This window comes from Lissotriton vulgaris, chromosome 8 (genome assembly GCF_964263255.1).
Source record: "Lissotriton vulgaris chromosome 8, aLisVul1.2, whole genome shotgun sequence".
NCBI classification, from domain to species: domain Eukaryota; kingdom Metazoa; phylum Chordata; class Amphibia; order Caudata; family Salamandridae; genus Lissotriton; species Lissotriton vulgaris.
The window spans coordinates 1,398,658,407-1,398,680,175 of record NC_141696.1 but is presented as its reverse complement, the minus strand read 5'-3'; the positions used below and the strand labels follow the sequence as shown (position 1 = coordinate 1,398,680,175).

Here is a 21,769-nt window from a genome sequence, read left to right as displayed (position 1 = left end):
GTATGGAGCCATCATGCCGCTGCCTCTCTGCCCACTCGTCACTAATTCCCCGCCTGTGCGGGCAATTAGTGAGTGGGCGTGGTCATGACAAGTCCACGCTATCATGAGCACACACCACCCGTGACTCATGAAGGCGTAGAGCTGTCATATGTACGGGAGTGCAGTGCTCACCCCCCTCCACCGCGGCAGAATTTGCGGCGCAGGAAAGAAGTTGAGCACTACGTTTACAGCTTTAGGCATGTTACTTATCATCAACATCATGCGTTCAAGTCTATTTAGTTTACCTAAAGCCAACAGGCCCTTCAACATTAAATGCATTAAAGTGCTTCGTGCACGGCTCCCCTGGCTACGTTTGGCGGCTCCCCAGGGAGCCATGGCACACAGTTTGGGAACCACTGGACTAGGATCTCAATACCGAGGTGGTCTCTAGAGCGCCCTTGCTTGACAGTCTAGAGAATTGGAGATATAACTGGAGGTGTCAATTACGAGGCGCAGAGTAGAGGGAGAAGAGGGGCTATAACTCTCACCTGGAAGAGCCTAGCACGCAGCGGACAGGCAGCATGGGCCGCACCGCAAAACGCCAAAATCTGGTTCAGTGGAACAGGCAGACTCAGATACAGCGGAACATCAGGAAGAAGATTGGAAAGCCTTACTACTCAACATGAAACAAAGCCTGTGGTCCATAGATGCGAAAATGGACACTGTGACCGCACGGTTGGACTCTGTGGTCCACAAACTAGAACAGTCGCATAGAAGATTTCATTGAATAGCTTGTTGTTGAACTATTTGGGAGAGACTCCTTCTCAAGCACTTGACAGTGAAAAGAGCACACAGATCCCTAGCCGCACGCCCGCCCCCAGGAGCGCCGCGGCGCCCAGTGATAGTGCGCCTCCTGAACTACCCGGACAGAGACACAGCTCTGCGCCTAGCCTGGGAGAAGAAACAGGTCCCCTATGAAAATGCCACCTTAGTGTTCTTCCCAGATTTCACACAGACAGTACAAGAGGCATGGCGCAAATTTGCAGCTGTAAAGGAAAAACTGCAGGCTCAAGAGACCCCATATGCCATGATGTGTCCGACAAAACTAAGAATAACACACCGTGGGAAGCAGCATTTCTTCCAGAATCCACAACAGGCAGAGGACTATCTCAAGCAATACTGTTGAGCATCATCTACAGGGGTAGAGGCCCGCCTGCGCTCCGGGTCCCAATCACCGATGTCGAACGCAGACTGAAGATGGAAGCTTCTACCAGTGTGAATAAGACTACATTTATTGAGCTACCCCCTGCAAATTGTTCTAAACTGGTGAAGTATTAAATTAGATGATGCACTGTATCTGTTCCGCCTGGACACTCGCCTCCATCCCTCAGTAGCTGCCTGCCTGCCAAAAGCGGAGTGGCGTGTGGGTGTAATAGAGGAGGGAAGTGGGCAAGTCGTGAGCCCCTAGTGACTTTCCCATGAGGATGATCCCCCAATTTTTCATTACTGAAATTGGGTAACTGGTTGAACTAAGGTTCTAAATGTTTGGGAGGGTATATATGCCTGACAAGTTGGAGATGTTGGAGTGGGTGGTGGGAGGATATTTTAGCCCGGATGGATTGTATTTTACTCAGAATGCAAATGGCAGTAGCATGTGTTTAAGCTTTCTTCACATGAGATGGGGAAATAGCAGACACTGCACACGATACAGGCAAACTAAACATATTATCCTGGAATATCTGTGGTCTGAACAATCCTAGGAAGAAAAGGCAGGTAATAGGGTACTTAGACAGGCACCACATACAGATAGCTCAATTGCAAGAAACACACTTAAACCCAGAGACCGCACCCCAGTTTTCTGCGAAATGGGCATCACAACGCTGTTTCGCATCGTTTTCTGGATATTCTAGGGGTGTAGCCTTTCTTATCAGACGGGGAGTGAACTTCGTGATGGGCGGGTCGGAAACTGACACCAATGGGAGGTTCTGCCTGATTTGGGGGCGACTGGACTCACAGGACGTGAAGATTGCTAATTATTACGGCCCTAACACCGATGATCCACATGCTCTACTACTGCTGTGGAGTAAGCTCCAAACAATAGGCACCACTTATAATATTTGGGTTGGGGACTTTAATACTGTGGTATGTCCACATATGGATAGATCCCGGGTCTCCCCTAAACACTACACAAACAAGCAAAAGAAACTAAAGGACCTGATCGACACCAACTACTTGCTTGACACCTGGAGATATAAACATCCTACGCAGAGAGAGGGCGCGCATCACTCGGTGGTACACTCAACATGGTCTGGGCTGGACTACTTGTTTGTATCTGTAGGAATGGCACACTGTCTTGAAAAAGTGACTCATCTAGCCCGTACATATTCCGATCACTCCCCCGTGATGGTGGTTATGCAGACCCGGGTAAATCAGGCCCCCTATGTTAACTAGCGCCTTAATCCTCTGCACCTCCATGACACCGTTTTTAGAACTGAAATTGAACAGGAAATTCAGGACTTCTTTGCACGTAATGTAACATTGTGTCTAGTCTCACAACTGTATGGGAGGTATTTAAGGTCACGGCCAGGGGTTGGTGCATTTCTAAGGGTGGGGGCATATTTAGAGACATACGAAGAGACCTACACAGATTAGAAGGTGATATTAAAGCTCTCAAGAGGGATCTTACCTCACTAAAAGATGAAAGCGTAACTAGGGCCAAACTGCAGGATAGTATGACAGAATGGGAGGACACTGCAGATAGAGAGTGCAAATTTCGAGGAAAACATCATATGGCAAGAGAGTATGGAGAAGGGGAAGGTCTTGGCAAATGCGGTGCGCCCTCCCAAGTTTTCTAATTATATAGCAGAAATCCAGGACGCACAGGGCAAGATACATAGGAACCTTCCGGAACAATTGAAAACATTTGTGGACTATTATAGTTCACTATACACTTCCCAAAGGGGACCCTGCTTGATCTGTCACAGTACTTTGGAGATACAGCACTGGCCTGGCTGAGAGATACTCAACGTGAATTTTTGAGTTTGGATTTAGAAGTAGATGAAATTATGGATGCAATTATGCACATGAAATCTGGACGAGCGCTGGGATCAGATGGCCTACCAATAGAGTTTAACAAGACTTATCTGACACAACTAGCTCCCATTCTGAAAGAGGTCTTCTATGCAGCGGGGGAAGAGGGCTGCCTACAGAAAACCTTGCGTGAAGCCCAGATAGTTTCTTTATTAAAGCCTGATAAATCCCCGCTTTACTGTGAGTCCTACAGTCCCCTCTCATTACTGAATTGCGACACCAAGATCCTTGCTAAAGTCCTGGCTACGCATCTCAGTCTCCTGATCAAGCAGGGTTTATCCCAAACCGCGCCACATCACACAATCTCAGAACACTCTTTGCAGTAATGCAGGACATAGACTCCAACAATTCGACGGTAGCAGTTTTTCTTGATGCCACTAAGGCGTTTGATTCTATGGAGTGGGACTATCTGATAGGAACTCTGGGATATATTGGGATGCCCCTTGTATTTTTAAACTGGGTGCAACTGCTGTATGAGCTGCTAGTAGCCACAGTATTGCTGAATGGTGCCAGATCCACCAACTTTGCTATTTCCCTGAGCACAAGACAAGGCTGCCCGTTATCCCCAATTTTATTTGCTTTGGCGATTGAACCCCTAGCCGCAAAAATAAGGCAACACCACAAAGAGAGGGCACCTGTTTACCCGTCTCGGCAGCTGCTTATTTCATTATATGCAGATGATATGACTTTATATATCAAGAAACCCCAGGAAAACCTAAATCCGGTGCTGCGGAAAATAGAAAATGTAGGGCCATTTCTGGAATACAAATAAATTGGGCTAAGTCCGCAATATTTCCACTAACGGACAACACCATCCCTCACCAACTGGACTACCCCTGGTATGGAAGAGTGACAAACTAAAATATCTGGGTATACACATAATCAGGGATAAAGACGCACTAATGCGTACAACCTATAGGTCTGCAATCGATAAGTTGACGGATAGTATATCCAAATGGATGTGACTACCACTCTCGTTGGCAGGGAGGATATCCCTTATTAAGATGGTAGTCTTACCAAAATTCTTATCTTTATTTAGTAACATACCGTATCATCCTGGGAGTTTTTTTTAAACACCCTCAATACGCAGCTTACAAGACTCATATGGGGAGGGAAACAGGCACGGCTCAACCTTGCAACACTGATGCTTCCGTATCATCAGGGAGGGTATGAAGTCCCTAATTTTGAATGTATGTCTGACAAAATGTCGATATACAAAAATATTGCAACAAAAATGTCGATTACAAAAATATCAACATGCTATCTCCAACAAGGAAAGTACAAAAATATTGAAAAAAAAGATGTACTATAAATTAAATAATACTTATAAATGTAATAAACATAGTTAAAATATGCTATAATATATCAAATTAATAAATAATATACATAATTTAATAAAAAAATAATTATACATATAATACAAAATATATACTTCCTTAATAATGACTTTTAAAAAAGCTTATGAATAAATACAAATATTATAAATTACAAATAAATCTATACACATAAAATAATATTATTAATCAAAAATGTAAAACAAATAAAAAAAGTAAGTAAATGTTGGATAGCGCAGGGGTAAAAATTACTATTCCCACTCTAAAGAGTGCAACAGTAGGGAAAGTGTTGGATAGCGTAGGGGTAAAAATTACTATTCCAACTCTAGAGAGTGCAACAGTACGGAAAGTGTTGGATAGTGTAGGGGTAAAAGTTACTATTCCAACTCCAGAAAGGGCAACAGTAGGGAAAGCGTTGGATAGCGTAGGGGTAAAAATTGATCCCATGAGGCACAGGGTCAAGACTGATTTGCATATGGCCATGTCTGAACGGGGGTGGCTTGGTGAGCAAAATAACAATGGATTAAACCCAGATCTGTGACTGGGGGTGATTTTTTTGCCATTGTGCAACATTCCGTCCATCATCTTGTTTGTTTTGCTGTTCACCCTATGTGGGAAGGGTATGCCCAGACATGGGTCCCGTGCTCACTAAGCCACTGGAGTCAAGCTATCCTGGCTGAAGACGGCTGATATCCAGAAACCGGTCCTAGGATGCTTGATTCTGGTCCAGGGAAGACATGGCTTGGCAGTCTGGGCTGGACTAGTCCCATGAGGCACAGGGTCAAGACTGATTTGCATATGGCCATGTCTGAACTGGGGGGGGCTTGGTGAGCAAAAGAACGATGGATTAAACACAGATCTGTGACTGGGGGTGGATGTTTTGCCATTGTGCAACATTTCGTCCATCATCTTGTTTGTTTTGTAAAAATTACTATTCCCACTCCAGAGAGTGCAACAGCAGGGAAAGTGTTGGATAGCGTAGGGGTAAAAATGACTATTCCAAGTCCAGAGAGTGCAACAGTAGGGAAAGTGTTGGATAGCGTAGGGGTAAAAATTACTATTCCAACTCCAGTGAGTGCAACAGTAGGGAAAGTGTTGGATAGCGTAGGGGTAAAAATTACTATTCCAACTCCAGAGAGTGCACCAGTAGGGAAAGTGTTGGATAGGGTAGGGGTAAAAAGTATTGTTCCCACTCCAGAGAGGGCAACAGTAGGAAACGTGTTGGATAGCGTAGAAGTAAAAAATAACATACCTATAAATAAATTAATATTTTAAAATATTTAAAACAGTAATTATTAAATAAATATAAACTATTTACAAATACCATTACATAATTATTAAAAACATAATTACCAATAAATAATTAAGTAAAAATAAATTAAAAATAAATACAATTAATATTAATTAATTACCAATTAATAATTAATTAACAATAATATAATTAACAAAAACAATTAATTAAAATAAATTATTACTTAATTACATTTAAATTACTTCCCACCCTATTCCCCTATAAACCCATAACCCGCTACTGAACATAATTATCAATTAATGAATTATTAAAAATAATTACCAATTAATTTAAATTAATTACCAATTAATTTATAATTCCTAAAAATTAATAATTAATTTAGTATAATTAAATTACTTCCCACCCTATTCCCCTATAAACCCATAGCCCGCTACAGAACATAATTATCAATTAATCAATCAATTAGTTAATTACCAATTAATAAAAATTAATTACCAATTAATAAAAATTAATTTATAATTCTTAAAAATTCATAATTAATTTAGTATAATTAAATTACTTCCTACCCTATTCCCCTGTAAACCCATAGCCCACTGCAGAAAATAATTATCAATTAATCAATCAATAACAATGTATTACCAATTAATAAAAATTAATTACCAATTAATAAAAATAATTTATAATTCCTAGAAATTAATAATTAATTTAGGATAATTAAATTACTTCCCACCCTAATCCCCTATAAACCCACAACCCGCTACGGTACTAAAATACAAAATTTACTTAAATTACATTAAAAAAAATGAATTACATATTAAATACATAATTATATAAATATAAATCATATAAAAATCGATATTAGTAACATCGATATTACTAACATCGATATTAACAAAATTTATAAGACTTACCTTTGATATTCTGTCCCATCGATATTAAAAATATCGATATTACTTACCTTCTATATTGTGTCCCTTCGATATTTAAACATCGACTTTATTGTATGTCGTTATTTAAAAACTGATATTTTGTCTGCCTACCATTTTGAATACTATCACCACTGTGCCCAGGCACACTTTGCTGTCTACTGGTTCCCTCCACCTCCGTTTATGCCGCACCTGGCGGTGGAGGATGGATACATGGCTCCGCCTCTTCCCGCGGGCTACCAGTTCACGGCAGTGAAGGACAGGGAGCGCGACCCGTCCACGGTAGACTGTGCCATCACTGCGTGGCGACGAATTTCTAATAGATTGGAGGCCCCCATGATGTACTCCCTTAGGATGTCGTTGCTGCGCCACCCTCTGCTGCAGATCACATATGAGGGGATATGTCGTAGGTTGCTTGATAGTCTCCACTACAGCCCCTAGGGGGACCTGTATGTTGGGGGACAGTTTCGCTCCTGGGAGCAATTTTTTGGTGCACACACGCCTACCACTATGGACCTGTTTATGTATATACGCCTTAGACAAAGCGTACAAGCTGCAACCCCAGCGTTCCCTGCAGAGCTGATTACTCTACCACCTCTACACGCACTATCGCAAGCTGACACTCTTAAACACGTCACGTCCCTGATGTGCAAGCACATACAGACTGCACCACCTTCCCAGGCCCCACGTGCTCAGATGGAGTGGGCTAAAGCTCTAGAGACCCCTCTGACGGATGAGCAATGGGAATTTAGTTGCATGCAGACTGAGGCAGTTACAGCTAGCAGTAGATTACGACGTATCCATTTTAAATTCTTATATCGATTATACCATACCCCGGTCAAACTACATAAGTTCCACCTGTGGGAGGATGCCCCTTGAAACCCATACACGTCCTCGTTCCCTGCCTTTACAAGGAGTCACGGAGCCTTGCAAGTTACACAAACTCACAGCACAGAATTCACACTACTGATCTATCACTGTGTAACCTGAATTTCTTTTTCTCTCTCTTCCCTTTTGTGCCTCTCTGCACTCTCTCTCATAACTGTCTTTTTCTCAGCTACCTCTATCTCTTTCTCTCCTCTCTCATATGACTCTCCTTTTCCTGCTCAGCTTTCACCTCTCTTGATCTCACTCATGCACCTGCCTTCTGCCCATCTCTTTCTCTCTCTTGCAACTGTTTTTCTTTAATGTCCTGTGTCCTTATTACCGCATTCTATCTTGCTCGTCTGTCTTCCTCTCTCCCTTGCCCTCTTTTCTCTCGGCCTCTCCCTAAGCTGACTCTTTCTCACCATTCTTTGGGGCATGTCTACAAATAGGTGGCGGAGTGAGGCGTTAACTGTCATGGCTTAACGCCTCACTCCACCACTTCAGAAACACAAGGCTGCACCATATGTACAAGAATATGGTGTAGCCTAGCATCGCCCCCTGTGCTGGCACTATGCTTAGCAGCCTAGCGCCAATGCAGGTTCCCTTGCACCATAGTGCAAGGGTGTCTGCACGCAGGGGAAGATTGTTTCAGTTCAGGAAGGTGTCCCTTCCTGCACACAAACAATCTTTAAATGCCGTTTTGTCCCTCGTATGTGTGCTGCTTAATGCAGCACACATGGAAGTTACAAAACCACCCGTGCATTGGTTGAGACTATAATCTTATGACCATGTTTTCAGTCTAATGATTGCTTGGAATGATATTCCTGGAATGTTCTGACAAATCTGTAATAAACTTTAATCCTGTGTTTCCCAAACTGTCAGTTGCAAACAACTGGTAGGTTGTGAGTCGAATTTTGGTGGGTCCAAGCAATGAATAAAGATGCCTTTAAATTCTGTATATATCTTGACACATTTGCTGTGCTTCAAAGACAGAGGTCAAGTGCAAGGCTATGTCTTTTGCTGCTTATTTTTGGTAACATGGTGACTGGTGTTTACACCTCTTCCCCTTTGCAGTCAGAGAAAGAATGGAAAAAACTGGATTATGTGACAAGCTTGCTGAAGTACAAAAGTGTGAAATCAAAGACTGTAGGGTGTGATTTTTTCATAACACTCAACAACATGTAGGGCGTGGCTTGGACGCCGATCGGGATGGCGGCGTGAGCTCGCAGCTCCGCGCGGAATCCCGCTAATTCTCCTGTTTTCGGTACCCTGGGCGACCCGGAGACGACGCTCCTGCCCTCTGAAGTGTAAGGGGACAGCCGGGCACGATCGGAGAGTCGCTGGGGGACTGCTGGCCCCGAGGAGATCGAGCCAAAAAGACGACCGAGGTGTTGCCGAGGGTGCGAAGAAAATGGCGGCGAGGAGGCTGGGCGGCCCCGTACTTTCGCTTTGAGCCGTGTTGTCGCCGACTGGCAAGAGATCCTGCAATCGGCTGTTCGAAGTACTGGGATAGGCGGTGCGGTGTCCAGAGATCAGGGGACGCTGACCTGCCTTGCCCGGACCTTGGGGACTCTCGCTGGCCGCTGTCCCGAGACCCATCCTTCCCCCCTCAGGCTACCGAAGGGGTCGGCTGAACGGAGTTCGTCAAGCTGGTCATTGCTCCCGAGGGCATCGGTGGCGACATTGAACACTGCCTGGGACCAGGGGGCTGGCACTGAACTACGAGAGCGGACGCCAAACGGGCTCCTGGGCCTGTGACGCAGTACCCTGGCATGGCGGCGATCGGAGGGTCGATGGCCGAGGAGCGTGCTGAGGGGGACCCGGCGACATCAACCCGGCTGGGCGAGACTCCCTCCCCGGAGCTGGGCCAGGAACAGCGGCTGAACCGGCGTTTGGATGCCATACTCGAAGCGATCACCTCGACTAAGGAGGCGCTGCACCAAGACATCGCCCAAGTGGCCACGGGCCTGGGGCTGCTACGGGCGGACCATGCGAAGCTAGCGGACAGGGTCAAGGACCATGACCAACTGTTGCTGGACCTGAAGCCATCGGTGGTGACCGCGGAGCACAGGATCACGGATATATTGGCCCGGTTGGACTCGCTGGAGCGACAGGCGTAGGATGCCGAAGGCCGCAATAGACGGAACAACGTGCGGGTCGTAGACCTGCCGGAAAGGATTGAGGGGGAGGATGCGGTGGCCTATATGGAGAACTGGTTCCGCACTGTGGTAGCGCCGGAGGGGCTTACTCCTTTTTTCACTCTGGAGCAAGCTCACCGGGTACCTCCTCGCCCCCCGGGGCTTGGCCGCCCCCCCGACCGATGGTGGTGCGGCTCCTCCACTACAAGGACCGGGATCTCCTCATCCAGCGGGCCAGGATGTCGGGCCCATATGAGGTGGAGAACAGTAAGGTCACGATATTCCCGGACTACGCCCAAGCGGTCCAGAAAAATAGGGCATCGTTCCTGGCGGTGAAGAAGGAGCTCAGGGAGGAAGGCATCCAGTACTCCTTGCTCTACCCGGCCAAGCTGCGGATCATAATGGATGGCACTACGCACTTTTTTCAGACTCCGGATGAAGTTTGGCAATGGCTGGAGTTGTATAGAGCGGGGACAGACAGATCGCATAAAAGTAGGCGAGATCAACCTAAGCCGCCCTGGGTGAGGCAATCGCAGCGCATCAGGTCCCGCAACAGGCGCCAGCGGGAGAAACGGGAGGCTCAAATGGCGGCGGAGAAGAGGGATGCACTCGCAGCCACGGCGGCCATTACGGGGTCACAACAGACCAGTGAACTGGCAGAATCGGACTCAGGCGGGGAAGGCAGCAGGACAGGAGAAGAACTCTCAGAGGCCGAAAGCTCGAAGGGGCAGATAGTGACCCCACAGACATTGGATGGCATATTTTGCGGCTGAGACTGCCTTGGGACTTGATCGAGACTTCATGGTAGGGTGGTATCCTGTTGGTGATGGGCGGGTTGCCGGGTGGGGGGCTGAGTGATTAGTAGGGGATGAAGACGCGGGGCGCGGGCTCCGCTAGCTGGGATCGGCGGTGACTCACCCCCCTTGGGCCCTTAAGGCCGACTGTGGTGGAGACCACAGGGTAGGAGTGTGGGAAGTTGGATCAAGGTTTGGATGGGGGCTGACATTGGGTTTGTGTGCTCTGTCCTGGGGAGTGGGGTTTGGGGAGTTTTTCTGTTCTGGGTGTGTTCGGGGGGGGGCAACTGCAATGGGGGGGCTATGAACCTTCGTTATTTGACTCGGACTGTTCGAAGTTGGAATGGGGACATTACCTAATTTGAAATGCCTGACGTGGAATGTCCGGGGGCTGCGGACTATGATAAAACGCCACAAAGTTCATGCATATCTAGTGCGTAGGGGGGTTCAGATAGCTATGCTACAAGAGACTCATCTCACCAAAAAAGAGTGCACTGCTTTGCAGAAAAGATGGCGGGGCCAGGTGTTTGGCACCACTTACTCGGCGTATGCCAGGGGGGTGTTGATCTGGGTGAGGGCGGGGATACCCTTTCAAGTGTTGCATCAAGTGGTGGATCCAGATGGCCGGTTTGTGGCGGTGGAGGGGAGGTTATATGGAAGGGATGTGGTTCTCTGCTGTGTGTATGCACCGAACACTGATCAAGCTCGATATTTTGATGGCCTCTCGGGGTCCTTGGCCTCTTTCCTGGCGGGCCCGATAGTGTTAGGGGGGGACTTCAACTCGATCACGGATGTGGCTCTGGATAGGTCCCATCCCCCCCTGGTGGACTCCCCGGTGCGCAGGTTGGCCGCGCACAGGAAGGACTGGCAGGTTAGATGGGGGTTGCTGGATGTCTGGAGGGAGCGGCACAGGGACGCCAGGGATTACTCCTTTTATTCTGCTCTCAATGATCTGCATGTCAGGATCGATTCGGTGCTCTGTGGTGGGTCCCTAGCCCCATTGATCTCTCATACGGAGTACCTGGCTAGGACCATCTCAGACCATAACCCACTATTGGTACACATTCAGTGGCAGCGGGAGCGCTCAGCGATACCAACATGGCGGCTTCGGCCGGAGACGCTTGAGGATTCTGTGTTCAGCAATGCGGTCCAGCAAGGCATTGATAGCTATTTCGGAGTGAATGAGGGCACGGCCACGAGTAGGTCCACTGAATGGGATGCAATGAAAGTGGTGGTGAGAGGGGTGTGTTTGGGTAGGTTTTCGAATGCTCGAACGACTGTGTTGAATGCACTCATGAAAGCGGAAGAGACTTTGAGGGACCTGGAGCGCCGCAGACCGGCTAGGCCGGATTTGCAGACCCAGTTATTGGAAGCAAAGGAAGTGGTTGCCACCGAGACAGAACGTTTACGGTGCTACGACTATAGGCAGTATATCATCAGAGCACATGCGGAAAGGGACAAGGTGGGCACCCTCTTGGCCAGACTAGCTAACCCGGAACTTAGGGGCTGCCCGGTCCTCAGCATTAGTAATGCGCGGGGGGAGATGGTGTACTCCCAGGCAGCGGTATTGGAATGTTTTAGGGGGTACTATGAGGAATTGTACCAGAGTCAGCTGGGGGTGGGGGTTCAGGACATTGCGGAATACCTAGGGGAGAGGCAGCTTCCGGTCCTGGACGAGGAAGACACGAGGGAGCTGGGCGGCCCGATCACGCTTGCAGAAATACGGGTGGCCATCAAACGTATGGCCCGTAACAAAACGCCTGGGGTGGACGGACTGCCGATTGAATTTTACCAACAGTATGTGGACAGCTTGGCTCCCAGGCTTCTGGTGGTATATACAGAAGCTTTTGAGGCTGGGGTATTGCCTGGGTCCATGCGAGAGGCCTTGATTGTACCGCTCCTAAAGCCTGGCCGGGATGCAACGGATGTAAGGTCCTATCGTCCGCTATCCATGTTGACGGTGGATTACAAGATTCTGAGCCGAATTCTAGCCACCAGGCTGGCCCCACACATGACGGGCTTGGTACACAGGGACCAGGCCGGGTTTATACCCACGAGGAGCACGGCGCTGAATATTCGCCGCCTAGTGGGAATAATGGACGCCATCTTGGACGGGGGGGGAGCTCCGGCGGCCCTGTCCGTGGACATCGAGAAGGCCTTTGATAGCTTAGAGTGGTCTTTCCTGGATGGGGTGTTGGAGAGGTTTGGCATGGGCGAGGGGTTCCGCAGGTGGACGAGGGTCTTATATACCTCGGCGAGGGTGCGTTTGGGCGGTCTGGTGTCTGCGGCGTACCCAGTGGGCAGGGGCACGAGACAGGGGTGTTCCCTATCCCCCCTATTGTTTGCTCTGGCGATGGAACCTTTGGCGGTCCATGCGAGGTCGGGTGACAGGTACGCGGGGATAGCCAGCGGCGGGCAGTGGCACTATATATCGCTATATGCGGACGACCTGCTCCTGTACCTCGCTGACACGGCGCGGGCACTGGACGGAGCGATGGACCTGTTGTCGGAGTTTGGCCGGCTATCGGGCCTTAAGGTCAATTGGGCGAAGACTTGTGTGTTTCCACTGAGAGCAGGATCGCCCGACCCCGGCGGCGATTTAGACGTGGTCTGGGAGCCATCTTGTTTCACCTATCTGGGAGTCGGCATCTACCACGCGACTGCGGACCTATTGGAGGGCAACATTGGTTGATGTGTCCGGGCACTGAGGGGCAGCTTGTCCTTCTGGTCGACCCTCCCACTGACGGTGCTGGGTAGGATCGCAATTCTCAAAATGGTGGCGCTCCCCCGCTTCCTCTACTATTTCCGGACGCTGCCTGTCTGGATTCCTCAGGGGGTCTTTAGAGACCTGAGGTCAATGATTATTGGCTTCCTATGGGGGCAAGGCCGCCGAAGAGTGGCCCTGAGCACGCTACTTCGCCCCAAGATAGAAGGGGGCATGGCTGTGCCCGATTTCGAGCTGTACTATCTGGCGGCGCAATTGCAGGTCCTTACGCAGAACGTGGCTAGGGTGTTCCGGGGTCCAGAGGAGGACCGGGATCGGGGGATACAACGCCACGTACTGTCCTATATTATCATGCAACAGAGGCTTGAGTTGCGGGGCCTCACTATGGAGGAACGGACACTCCGGCTGTGCTGGCAGAGGAGCCTTCGGAGAGCGAAGGCCTCGCGGCCTTATGCTCCAGAGATCCCGATCGGCATGCTGACGGCCTTGCCGCACGGGGGAGATTGGTCCCCGTTGCTGGATTGGGAAGAGGCGGGACTGCAGGTAATAGGCGACCTATACATAGACGGGGCTTTGGCACCGTTCGAAGCGCTCCGGGACCAGTTTGGGCTGCCCGACGGGGGGTTCCTCCTGCACGCGGCGGTGGTGGCTGCCATACAGAAGCACTGGAAAGGGGGACTCATGGAACCGACGACGACTATGGCATGCCAGTATGTGGTAATGGCGGCAGGTATGTTCAAAGCTGTGACGTGCCTCCATAATAGGATGCTGAATGAGGGACTGGAACCGCTCCAGGGGCTCAAGTCTAAATGGGAGGAGAGTGTGGGCCGGCCCATACCGGACACGGCGTGGGGCCATATCCTGCGGCGCACGTGAAAGGGCACGAGAAATGCGCGCTTTCAGCAAGTACACTTCTATGTGCTTCATAGGGCCTACTTAACCCCTGAGAAATTACAGCGGTACTTTCAGGTACCGGATGCCCGGTGCCCACGGTGTTCGTCTCTGGGAGCGGACATGGACCATTTGTTCTGGGGGTGCTCGCACTTGGAGGCCTACTGGGCGGAAGTAGGGGACCTCCTGAACGAAGTGACTGATAGGGAGGTGGAATACGATATGGCGGCATGCCTGCTGCTCTGGTTCCCGCACACCAAACACACCAAGGTGACGAGCAAATTCATTGATCTGGGCCTGATATTGGCGCAAAGGGAAATATCGTGGCATTGGAAGTCCAGGGGGGGACCCTCACTGCGTAGATGGAAGAATGAATTGCTGAGGTGGTCTGACTGCGAGAGTGTGCTCCGGATGAAGCAGGCCGTCAAGATAGGGAATGAGAAGGCATTGGATGCGGCACGTGCATGGGAGTTAGTGGTGCAGGCTTTGCGTGATTCTATGGTGGAAGATGAGGACGGTGAGACTTAGGCCGGTGGACACCGCGGGGCGAACACAAACAGTATCATAACCCGCACTGTAGGGGATCCATCCAACTTGTCGGGACGAGGCATACACCTTAGCAGTTGCCAGGGGGGGGGGTTTGGGGGGGTTGGTTAATGGGAGTTTGGGGTGGGTCGGAAGCCACATGGATGGTGGCCCGCCAGGGCACCTTGGAATTAATAGGATGGTGGGGTACTGCGTGGAGTGAGGAATGGCTGGGGGGAGCGGCCAGGCAGGATAGATATACAGCACCTGGGGCAGGTCCCGACAGGGGCGGTACCACTGATTACCACTGGGATGGCTGACGGGATCAATGTTGAGGGTGGGGGGGTAAAAGCGGATACGTAAAACGACATATCAACCATGGTCCCTATGGGACGTGCACCGTGATGTTTTCCTCTTGAGTGGAGTATTATGCCGCCCGGCCTCCGGGATGCGGGCTGAATGGCTGTGTACGATCTGTGTTTTACTACTGAACGGGGGGATGTCACGAGTGAACTGGCTGACTAATTGTATCCTGTGGTTTATAACTCTGCAATAAAAATATATTTAAAAAAAAAAACACTCAACAACATGTAAATACTTGTAAATGAACTGTACAGATTGAGCACTAAGGAAAGCAAAAATGAAGCACATTTTTTGTAATTGTGAAGTGTGATGGAAACAAAGATTTTAATAGGAGCTGAACAAATGAATACACTTTAGTTGGTGATAAGCAATTAATAGATGTTCACGGAAACCTGGGTGCATATTTACAATGCCCCTTTGGCACTTTTATGCCTCTGGAGCATCACTTTTGTGACACTACAGCGGCGCAGTGTGTCTGCCCATATTTACAAGGCCACGTAAAGCCACCCTGCATGGCTTTTCATGACCTTGTATATATGGTCCCTTTCACTTATTATTCGGCGTGGGTGTTCGCATGCAACACTCATGGAATCTGATGCATTCCCAGATTTACAAGGTTTAGCAAACCTAGGAATGTGCCCGATTCTAACGCCTCCTTAGGGGAGGAGTTAAAGTGGGGCCACAAGGAGATATGCCTTTATGTGTCCTCGTTGTTTGCTCTTTCTGTGTGTTCTGCATTCTGCAGCACACATGGAAGGAGGAAAATGCCATCAATTATTGTTTTTGTGCAGAAAGGCATCCCTTCCTGCACAAAAACAATCATCCCTGCATTGAAGGAACCGTTGCGCCATGGTGCAGGGTGCCCACGTTGGGCTTAGGCAACCAATTGTGCACCAGCGCAAAGAAGAGCACAGGCATGCATCATATTGCAGTAAATACGACGCATCCCTGCGCTATCCTAATATTGCAGCTCGGCGCAGCAAGATGGCTTGCAGCACTGCCCTGTGTCATTTTCTAGTAAATATGCCCCTCCCACGATATACACACATTATCAGTTGTGTGCAGGATAGTTTTATTGGTAAAACTGAAAGTTACAATTGCAATGGAAAATGTGCTGTCTGTAAATGACAGGTTACCACCACACGATGCTACAGGCAGGGCCGGATTGGGAACCGAAACCAGCCCTAGCAAACTGCTCGGCCGGCCCCTGGGGGCGGGGGGGTGTGCTGCTGAGCTGTTTGCCAGGGCCGGTTTCGGCCGATTTTGTTGCAGGGGGCTGATTTTGGAGGCCCACGGTAACAAAAACCAGCTCCCACCCTGGCGGCCCACCGGGGAAACTCCCGGTACCCGCTCCGGCCAGTCCGGCCCTGGCTACAGGTACACTTAAAGATTGCTTACCTCATTGAAGCTAGGTGGGTCGCAAAGGTTTGAGGTATTAAAAAGTGGGTCATAGTTCTTAAAAGTTTGGGAAGCACTAATTTAACTTATGATTATCATAATTTGATTATAGGATGATGTTTAAAGAGTAATTGTCTGGCTTGCTCGTATGTAAAGTAGATGTATGGCACTGCACAATTAAAAAACGTGATCACATTAAAATGGAAGTGTCAACATTCCAAATTATAGATCATTTGCTGTAATAATCATGTCAGAGGCAAACTTTTATGTATCTGATAAGGCAGTGCATTTATTCCCACCACTGATAATGTACTATTTTTGAGTTGTTTGTGTCTGTTTTATAAGATATCTTCAGCTTAGTTTGTTAAGACATCACCAGTACCAGTTATGTACTAAGTTTTGTCTTCTGTATCCTTAGGCATGACCTGCCAGGCCCGAAGCTCCTACGTCAGCTCGGAGATCATGTGGGGCCATCGCTTCACCCCGGTGCTGACGCTGGAGGATGGCTTTTACGAAGTTGACTACAACAGCTTTCACGACACCTACGAGACCAACACACCGTCTTTGAGTGCCAAAGACATGGCAGAGCTGACCAGCCGGGCAGAAATGCCCTTGAGCTGGTCCGTGTCAAGCAAACTGGACCAACACACGGAGCTGGTGACGGAAGAGGACATTAAGACCCACACGGACCAAACGGAGAGGAACGGAGACGTGGCCAACATTGAGAACGAATCCAAAGTGTAGCGGATGACGGAGGCCATCACAGGACTTCTGTTCTCAGCAGAAAAAAAGTCTGAAGTGTAAAATGTCCTCTTGCCCCTTAGCAATGCGTTTGCGGCACGTGGGAGGGACACTGGTCTGAGCTGCAGTAGCTCTGGCCTCTGATTGGATCACAGATCATCTGTACTTCCAGGCTTTGCAGATTGCAGCTGAATGAATGCATGTGTTCTTGGACTCAGGTTTGTCAAGGAAAGGAAAGCTAGCGTAAGATTACATTTCAGGGGGTTGAGTGTCAAGGAGGTTAGCGGCTGTTGCCCACTCTCGTACTCAGCGCCAACATTAGGGTTTTCAGTGATATCCCCTAAAAGGGAGGGAGAGCATCCCTACAGAATATGGGCATGCAGCTTTAAAGCCACGGTAAGAAGAAGGCTCTGCAAATCAACAAGATATTGTACATATGCCTTATATAATTATTTTCTCTTAAAATTTAGTAATAAACCCAGCATGTACAAAAGAAAAAAGTCTAAATAATGTACATAGATGTGTAATTAATGTTGGTTTAGATAACTATGTCTAGGAATAATGGGATGCAAAAAATGAAACATTTAGTAGGCATTTCCGTTTGATTATTCTATGTAGATGACAGATTATTTGTTGAATATTTTATTTCTTAGGTATCCGGTCCCTTTAGCACATGACCTTCCTCTTCAGTGTATCCGACTGGCAGTAGAGTACCACACTTTTTCCTCACAAATTATTGTGCAGATTACAAACAAAACAAAAAGCCATACAGTGAATGATGGGGCCAGAATCATCCTAGGAGCACTTCTATACTGTGACTCATTTACAAAAAACAAACTTTGTTTGTATCTAGACCTTGTGGTCAGACCTTTACTCTTTGTAGCCATGCCATGATTAAGCAGATACATCTATTCTAGAGTCACTGAGGGATCCTGGACATGCTGTTAGCAGTCTCAAACACAAACCCATGCCACGTATTGCAAATGTAGATCGAATCCTAGATTTCCCGCTTAATCAAATTGTGTGATCTTAGGCAGGTCTCTTTATCTCCAGGTGCCTCAGTTCTCTTACCAAATATTGGAGACATTTCAAACCAGACCGACGTGCAGTATTAATTCATCCAGAGGAACTATTTGAGCTGTGGAAGTTGTGTCAAAATGGTATGGCTGTAAGAGCTTCCCTCTTTAGGGCCACAGTTTGAAACTGACTTTAGAGCATATCAAATGGAAATTGTCACTGTCCTGCATGTACATGGTCTATGCAATATGAATCTGTGGTTCATGTCACATCTGCAGTGTGGTTTAAAGCACAAAGTAGGAATTGCTGAAGCTAGCCATACAACTAGTGTCCCTGGAATGATAACCTAGACATGTCATCAAAAATGGGGCAGTCACTCACATTATTGTGGTCAGTACAGGGACATTACCTTCTTCTTATCACAGGTGGACTTATTAAGTATTTGAACTAAACAGTTTGCCATACACTCCACACTGTGTACAAATGCGACATACTTTATAGCGAACCAGCTTGCACAACTTAGCCGAAGGAAACCGATTCAAAACATTGATTAATAATTATCAAGAAGGTAGAGGTAAAAAAAAAACCTCAAAGCACAGAGTACTCGGGTAATGGGCCAATGCAAACAGGTAAGAGGGTGGCACAAGTGCTGATATCACTAAATCAGCCAGACTTGGGAGAAGAGGCATGCACAGGGCAATCCCCAATCCTCAAATTGACTGTAAGAGGAAATTAAAAAACGCAAACCTGCAGATGTTTAACTGTTAAATCTAAAATGGTAAAGAAGTCCTAAATATAATACAACAGATGGTGACTGAAAGAACGCACCACTTGCCAGAAACACAGAAGCCATTTTGAAAGGTAAAAGAGGATCCAAATTCTTCAAACCAAAAAATGATAGAGCAGCTCGTGTACAAATTCAAAATTGCGTCAACTCATCACTAGCTTGGCCACTGTGTTATCCCCTTTGCAAAAGCATCACCATTGTCTAGCCAGATTCCTAAAATGTAAAAGCAGTACTTTGTGGATGGAAATATGTCCCCATGAAATTAGATAATGCAGCATCATCAGGTGCCCTTATATTCTAGGTGAGTTTAGCGTAGAGCACTTTTACTCCCAAGGTAATTTCATTACACATTTTTAAATGCCCAGTGCAAAAACATGACTCTGTTAGTATGTGCGTGTACCAGGTCCCTCTAGAACAAAACTGCAGCCTTAATCTTTTTAGACTGCCCAGTCTAGATGAGAGTAATACACTGGAAACAATATATATTTTTAATATAACCTTTAATTTAAAATGAAAAAAACTCAGGAGAAACCTGGTGGGCAGGTGGAAAAAAATTTGCACTGTGATAGATCTTTCACATTAATTTCACATTTATAAAATGCTTCTGCGAAAACACAGTTGCCCATTTCTACGGAAGAATGGAACAATGTCTTGCTTTCGACTGACTTGGGCCTGCGGCCAGGTCCAAGCGCATGTTTTGAGTGTTCAACAGAGATCCCACTGGCTACCAAAATGACACTCTTCTGTATTTCTCTTCTTTTGTTTCTCTGTGACACTGTTCCTATCCCAAGAAAAAATAAAACCAATAAAGATTTGCAAAGAAGCAATGTCGTGGCACAAAGAAAATATTCCTACTTAATCTAAGTTTACAATGGCGTTTTCCTTTAAGAGACAATGCTCTGTGATGCCGAGAAGGGTGGGCCACGCTTGGAATGCATGTAGACATTGCTTCTATTAAAAGATCTGCTTCTTCAGGTGTCTGTTGCAACTGTTCAATGACCGTATTTGAGCAAATGAAGTTGTCTGCTATCTTTTTCTACTACAGTTTCATTGTTTTCTCATCCCTTCTGTCCAATGAGCGTAGTCGCCTGGGAAGCTAAACCAATGGGGCGTCTTGGTTTTGTTGGCTACTGTGAACCTGATTAATGCATCATTGTATTGTGGACTCGCTGCATGATTTTTTTGATGGAAGTTAGGCATATTTGTTTGAGAACAATCCAGTCAACGCAGGTGATATAGGTGAGATGCGAGAGGAAAACAAAGTAATTCGTATTTGGGAACTTTCTAGATACTTCGATTATAGCAGCAACTTTTAATTTGCTCTTGGACTTAAACCAGCAGACTCAGACCCACACAGCAAAGTGGGGGGTCCCTATTCACAAACTGCATTTTGTAGCACCTTTAGTCAGTTGCGCCAGACATAGATTAAGAGTGGTGGGGTGGGTAGAGGGGGCACGGGTGGAGGGGACACAGGTGGGGGGGAGAGCACAGCAAGGGATTTGATAATGATAAAAAAATACAAATAAACGTTCCTGTTGCTGCTGGCCGCCTTGCGCTCCTCTGCTTCCAGTTCCTTGTCCCAGCAGTCCGTGGGACAGCATCATGGACGCCCCATCCAATCTCAGCATTGCTCTCAAGCATGAGAGCAGCGTTTGGATTGGACTGAGAGGGGTGGATTAACGCTCGCTCAGGCACAGGTAGTCTGTGCTGTTTCTCCAAACCAGCTGTGCAATACGGGTTGGAGAAACATAAGGGCAATTGTCAGTTTGGCCGGCCTAAGACTGCTGGCCATACTGACATGTGCACTTAAAAGTACACCGACCACTCCTCCGCCCCCTCCCATGGCCTGGCCTCACCTCTACCTGCATACGCTGGCTCAGCCAGCAGGTGAAAAATAAAACGATAACAAAACATTCTTTTATTTTAGAGCTGTTGGCTCCGAGCCTGTGGGGCGAGGCTCCTCTGCTATTACAGAGGAGCCGCTGCTGCCTTTAGTAGTATTTTACAAGAGGTCGACCAAAGTACTGCCAAATACTAATCATAAATCTCCACCTCCACCTCTCCTACCTTTTCTATGGGGAGATCCTCACACACGTATGTTTTCTCCTTAGTAGTAAATGCGAGAAGGAGCAGGGGGAATGGCTGTAAAAAGGTGCCTACTTCATGGGAAGGGTTCATCGAGGAGTAAGGAGGGGTGTAGAGAAGGTTGAAATTTTGTAGTGAGTACCACTTCCATCAACTCGCTCTTTTAAAAAAAAAAAAGAGTCCATGCTTGATTCTCTGTCTTCTCTGCGATGTAGTTCATCCTGTGATTTACTGGTGGAAGATGCTGGAATGCCTTCGATGTGCACTGGCCTAAATTAATTGGTGGATGGTGGCTTCGTTGAGCAGGAGGGGACTCCCCATCTGCAAAGCTATACTCAGCCATGCTGGAGTTTGGCCTGCAAACGGGATCTTGGTTGATTTTAATGCCATAATCCAGTGTCACGGAACAGAAACCATCATGATGCATTAACAGTGGGAGTGTAATGTGTAAAAACATTTTAGGGATTGGATTGGAGTTACCTATCAATGCTGCCCTGGTTTTCCTTTCTCCTTTTTTCAAACATACTTGGCATAGGGGCATTTCAGAACCAGCGCAGAAGAAAGGAAAGGACGCTCCTGCCTGCTGTTCTACAAGACTCCCAGCCGACCTCCAGAGGGACATTGGTGGTGCTGGTCACTCCTCTGCCTGGATCTCTGGCCTCCAGGACAGGAGTCAGAGACATGGTAGGGATGGCCTGCTGATGAACATGCATTCCAAGAGAGGCTACTGACTGAGCTGCAGGACTGTAATGAACTGCTTATGGAGACAGTGTGGAGAACCTGTGGCAGTGACAGGGAAACCGTAGAGATTGGGACCCTTGTGACAAGTCCAGAAGGAAACAGCATAAATAATTACT

The 21,769-nt window shown here is 47.6% G+C and overlaps 1 protein-coding gene across 1 annotated transcript in view; it reads left to right on the top strand.

Annotated features, from left to right (window-relative positions):
• KCNJ6 (potassium inwardly rectifying channel subfamily J member 6) overlaps positions 1 to 19,787 on the top strand; it is a 1,175,059-nt gene extending 1,155,272 nt beyond the window's left edge. Inside the window, exon 5 of the mRNA XM_086935411.1 lies at positions 16,701 to 19,787. Coding sequence (XP_086791537.1) covers positions 16,701 to 17,026 — 326 coding nt within the window. The 3' untranslated portion in view covers positions 17,027 to 19,787. The remainder of the gene's footprint in view (positions 1 to 16,700) is intronic.
• Positions 19,788 to 21,769: the final 1,982 nt, after the last annotated feature.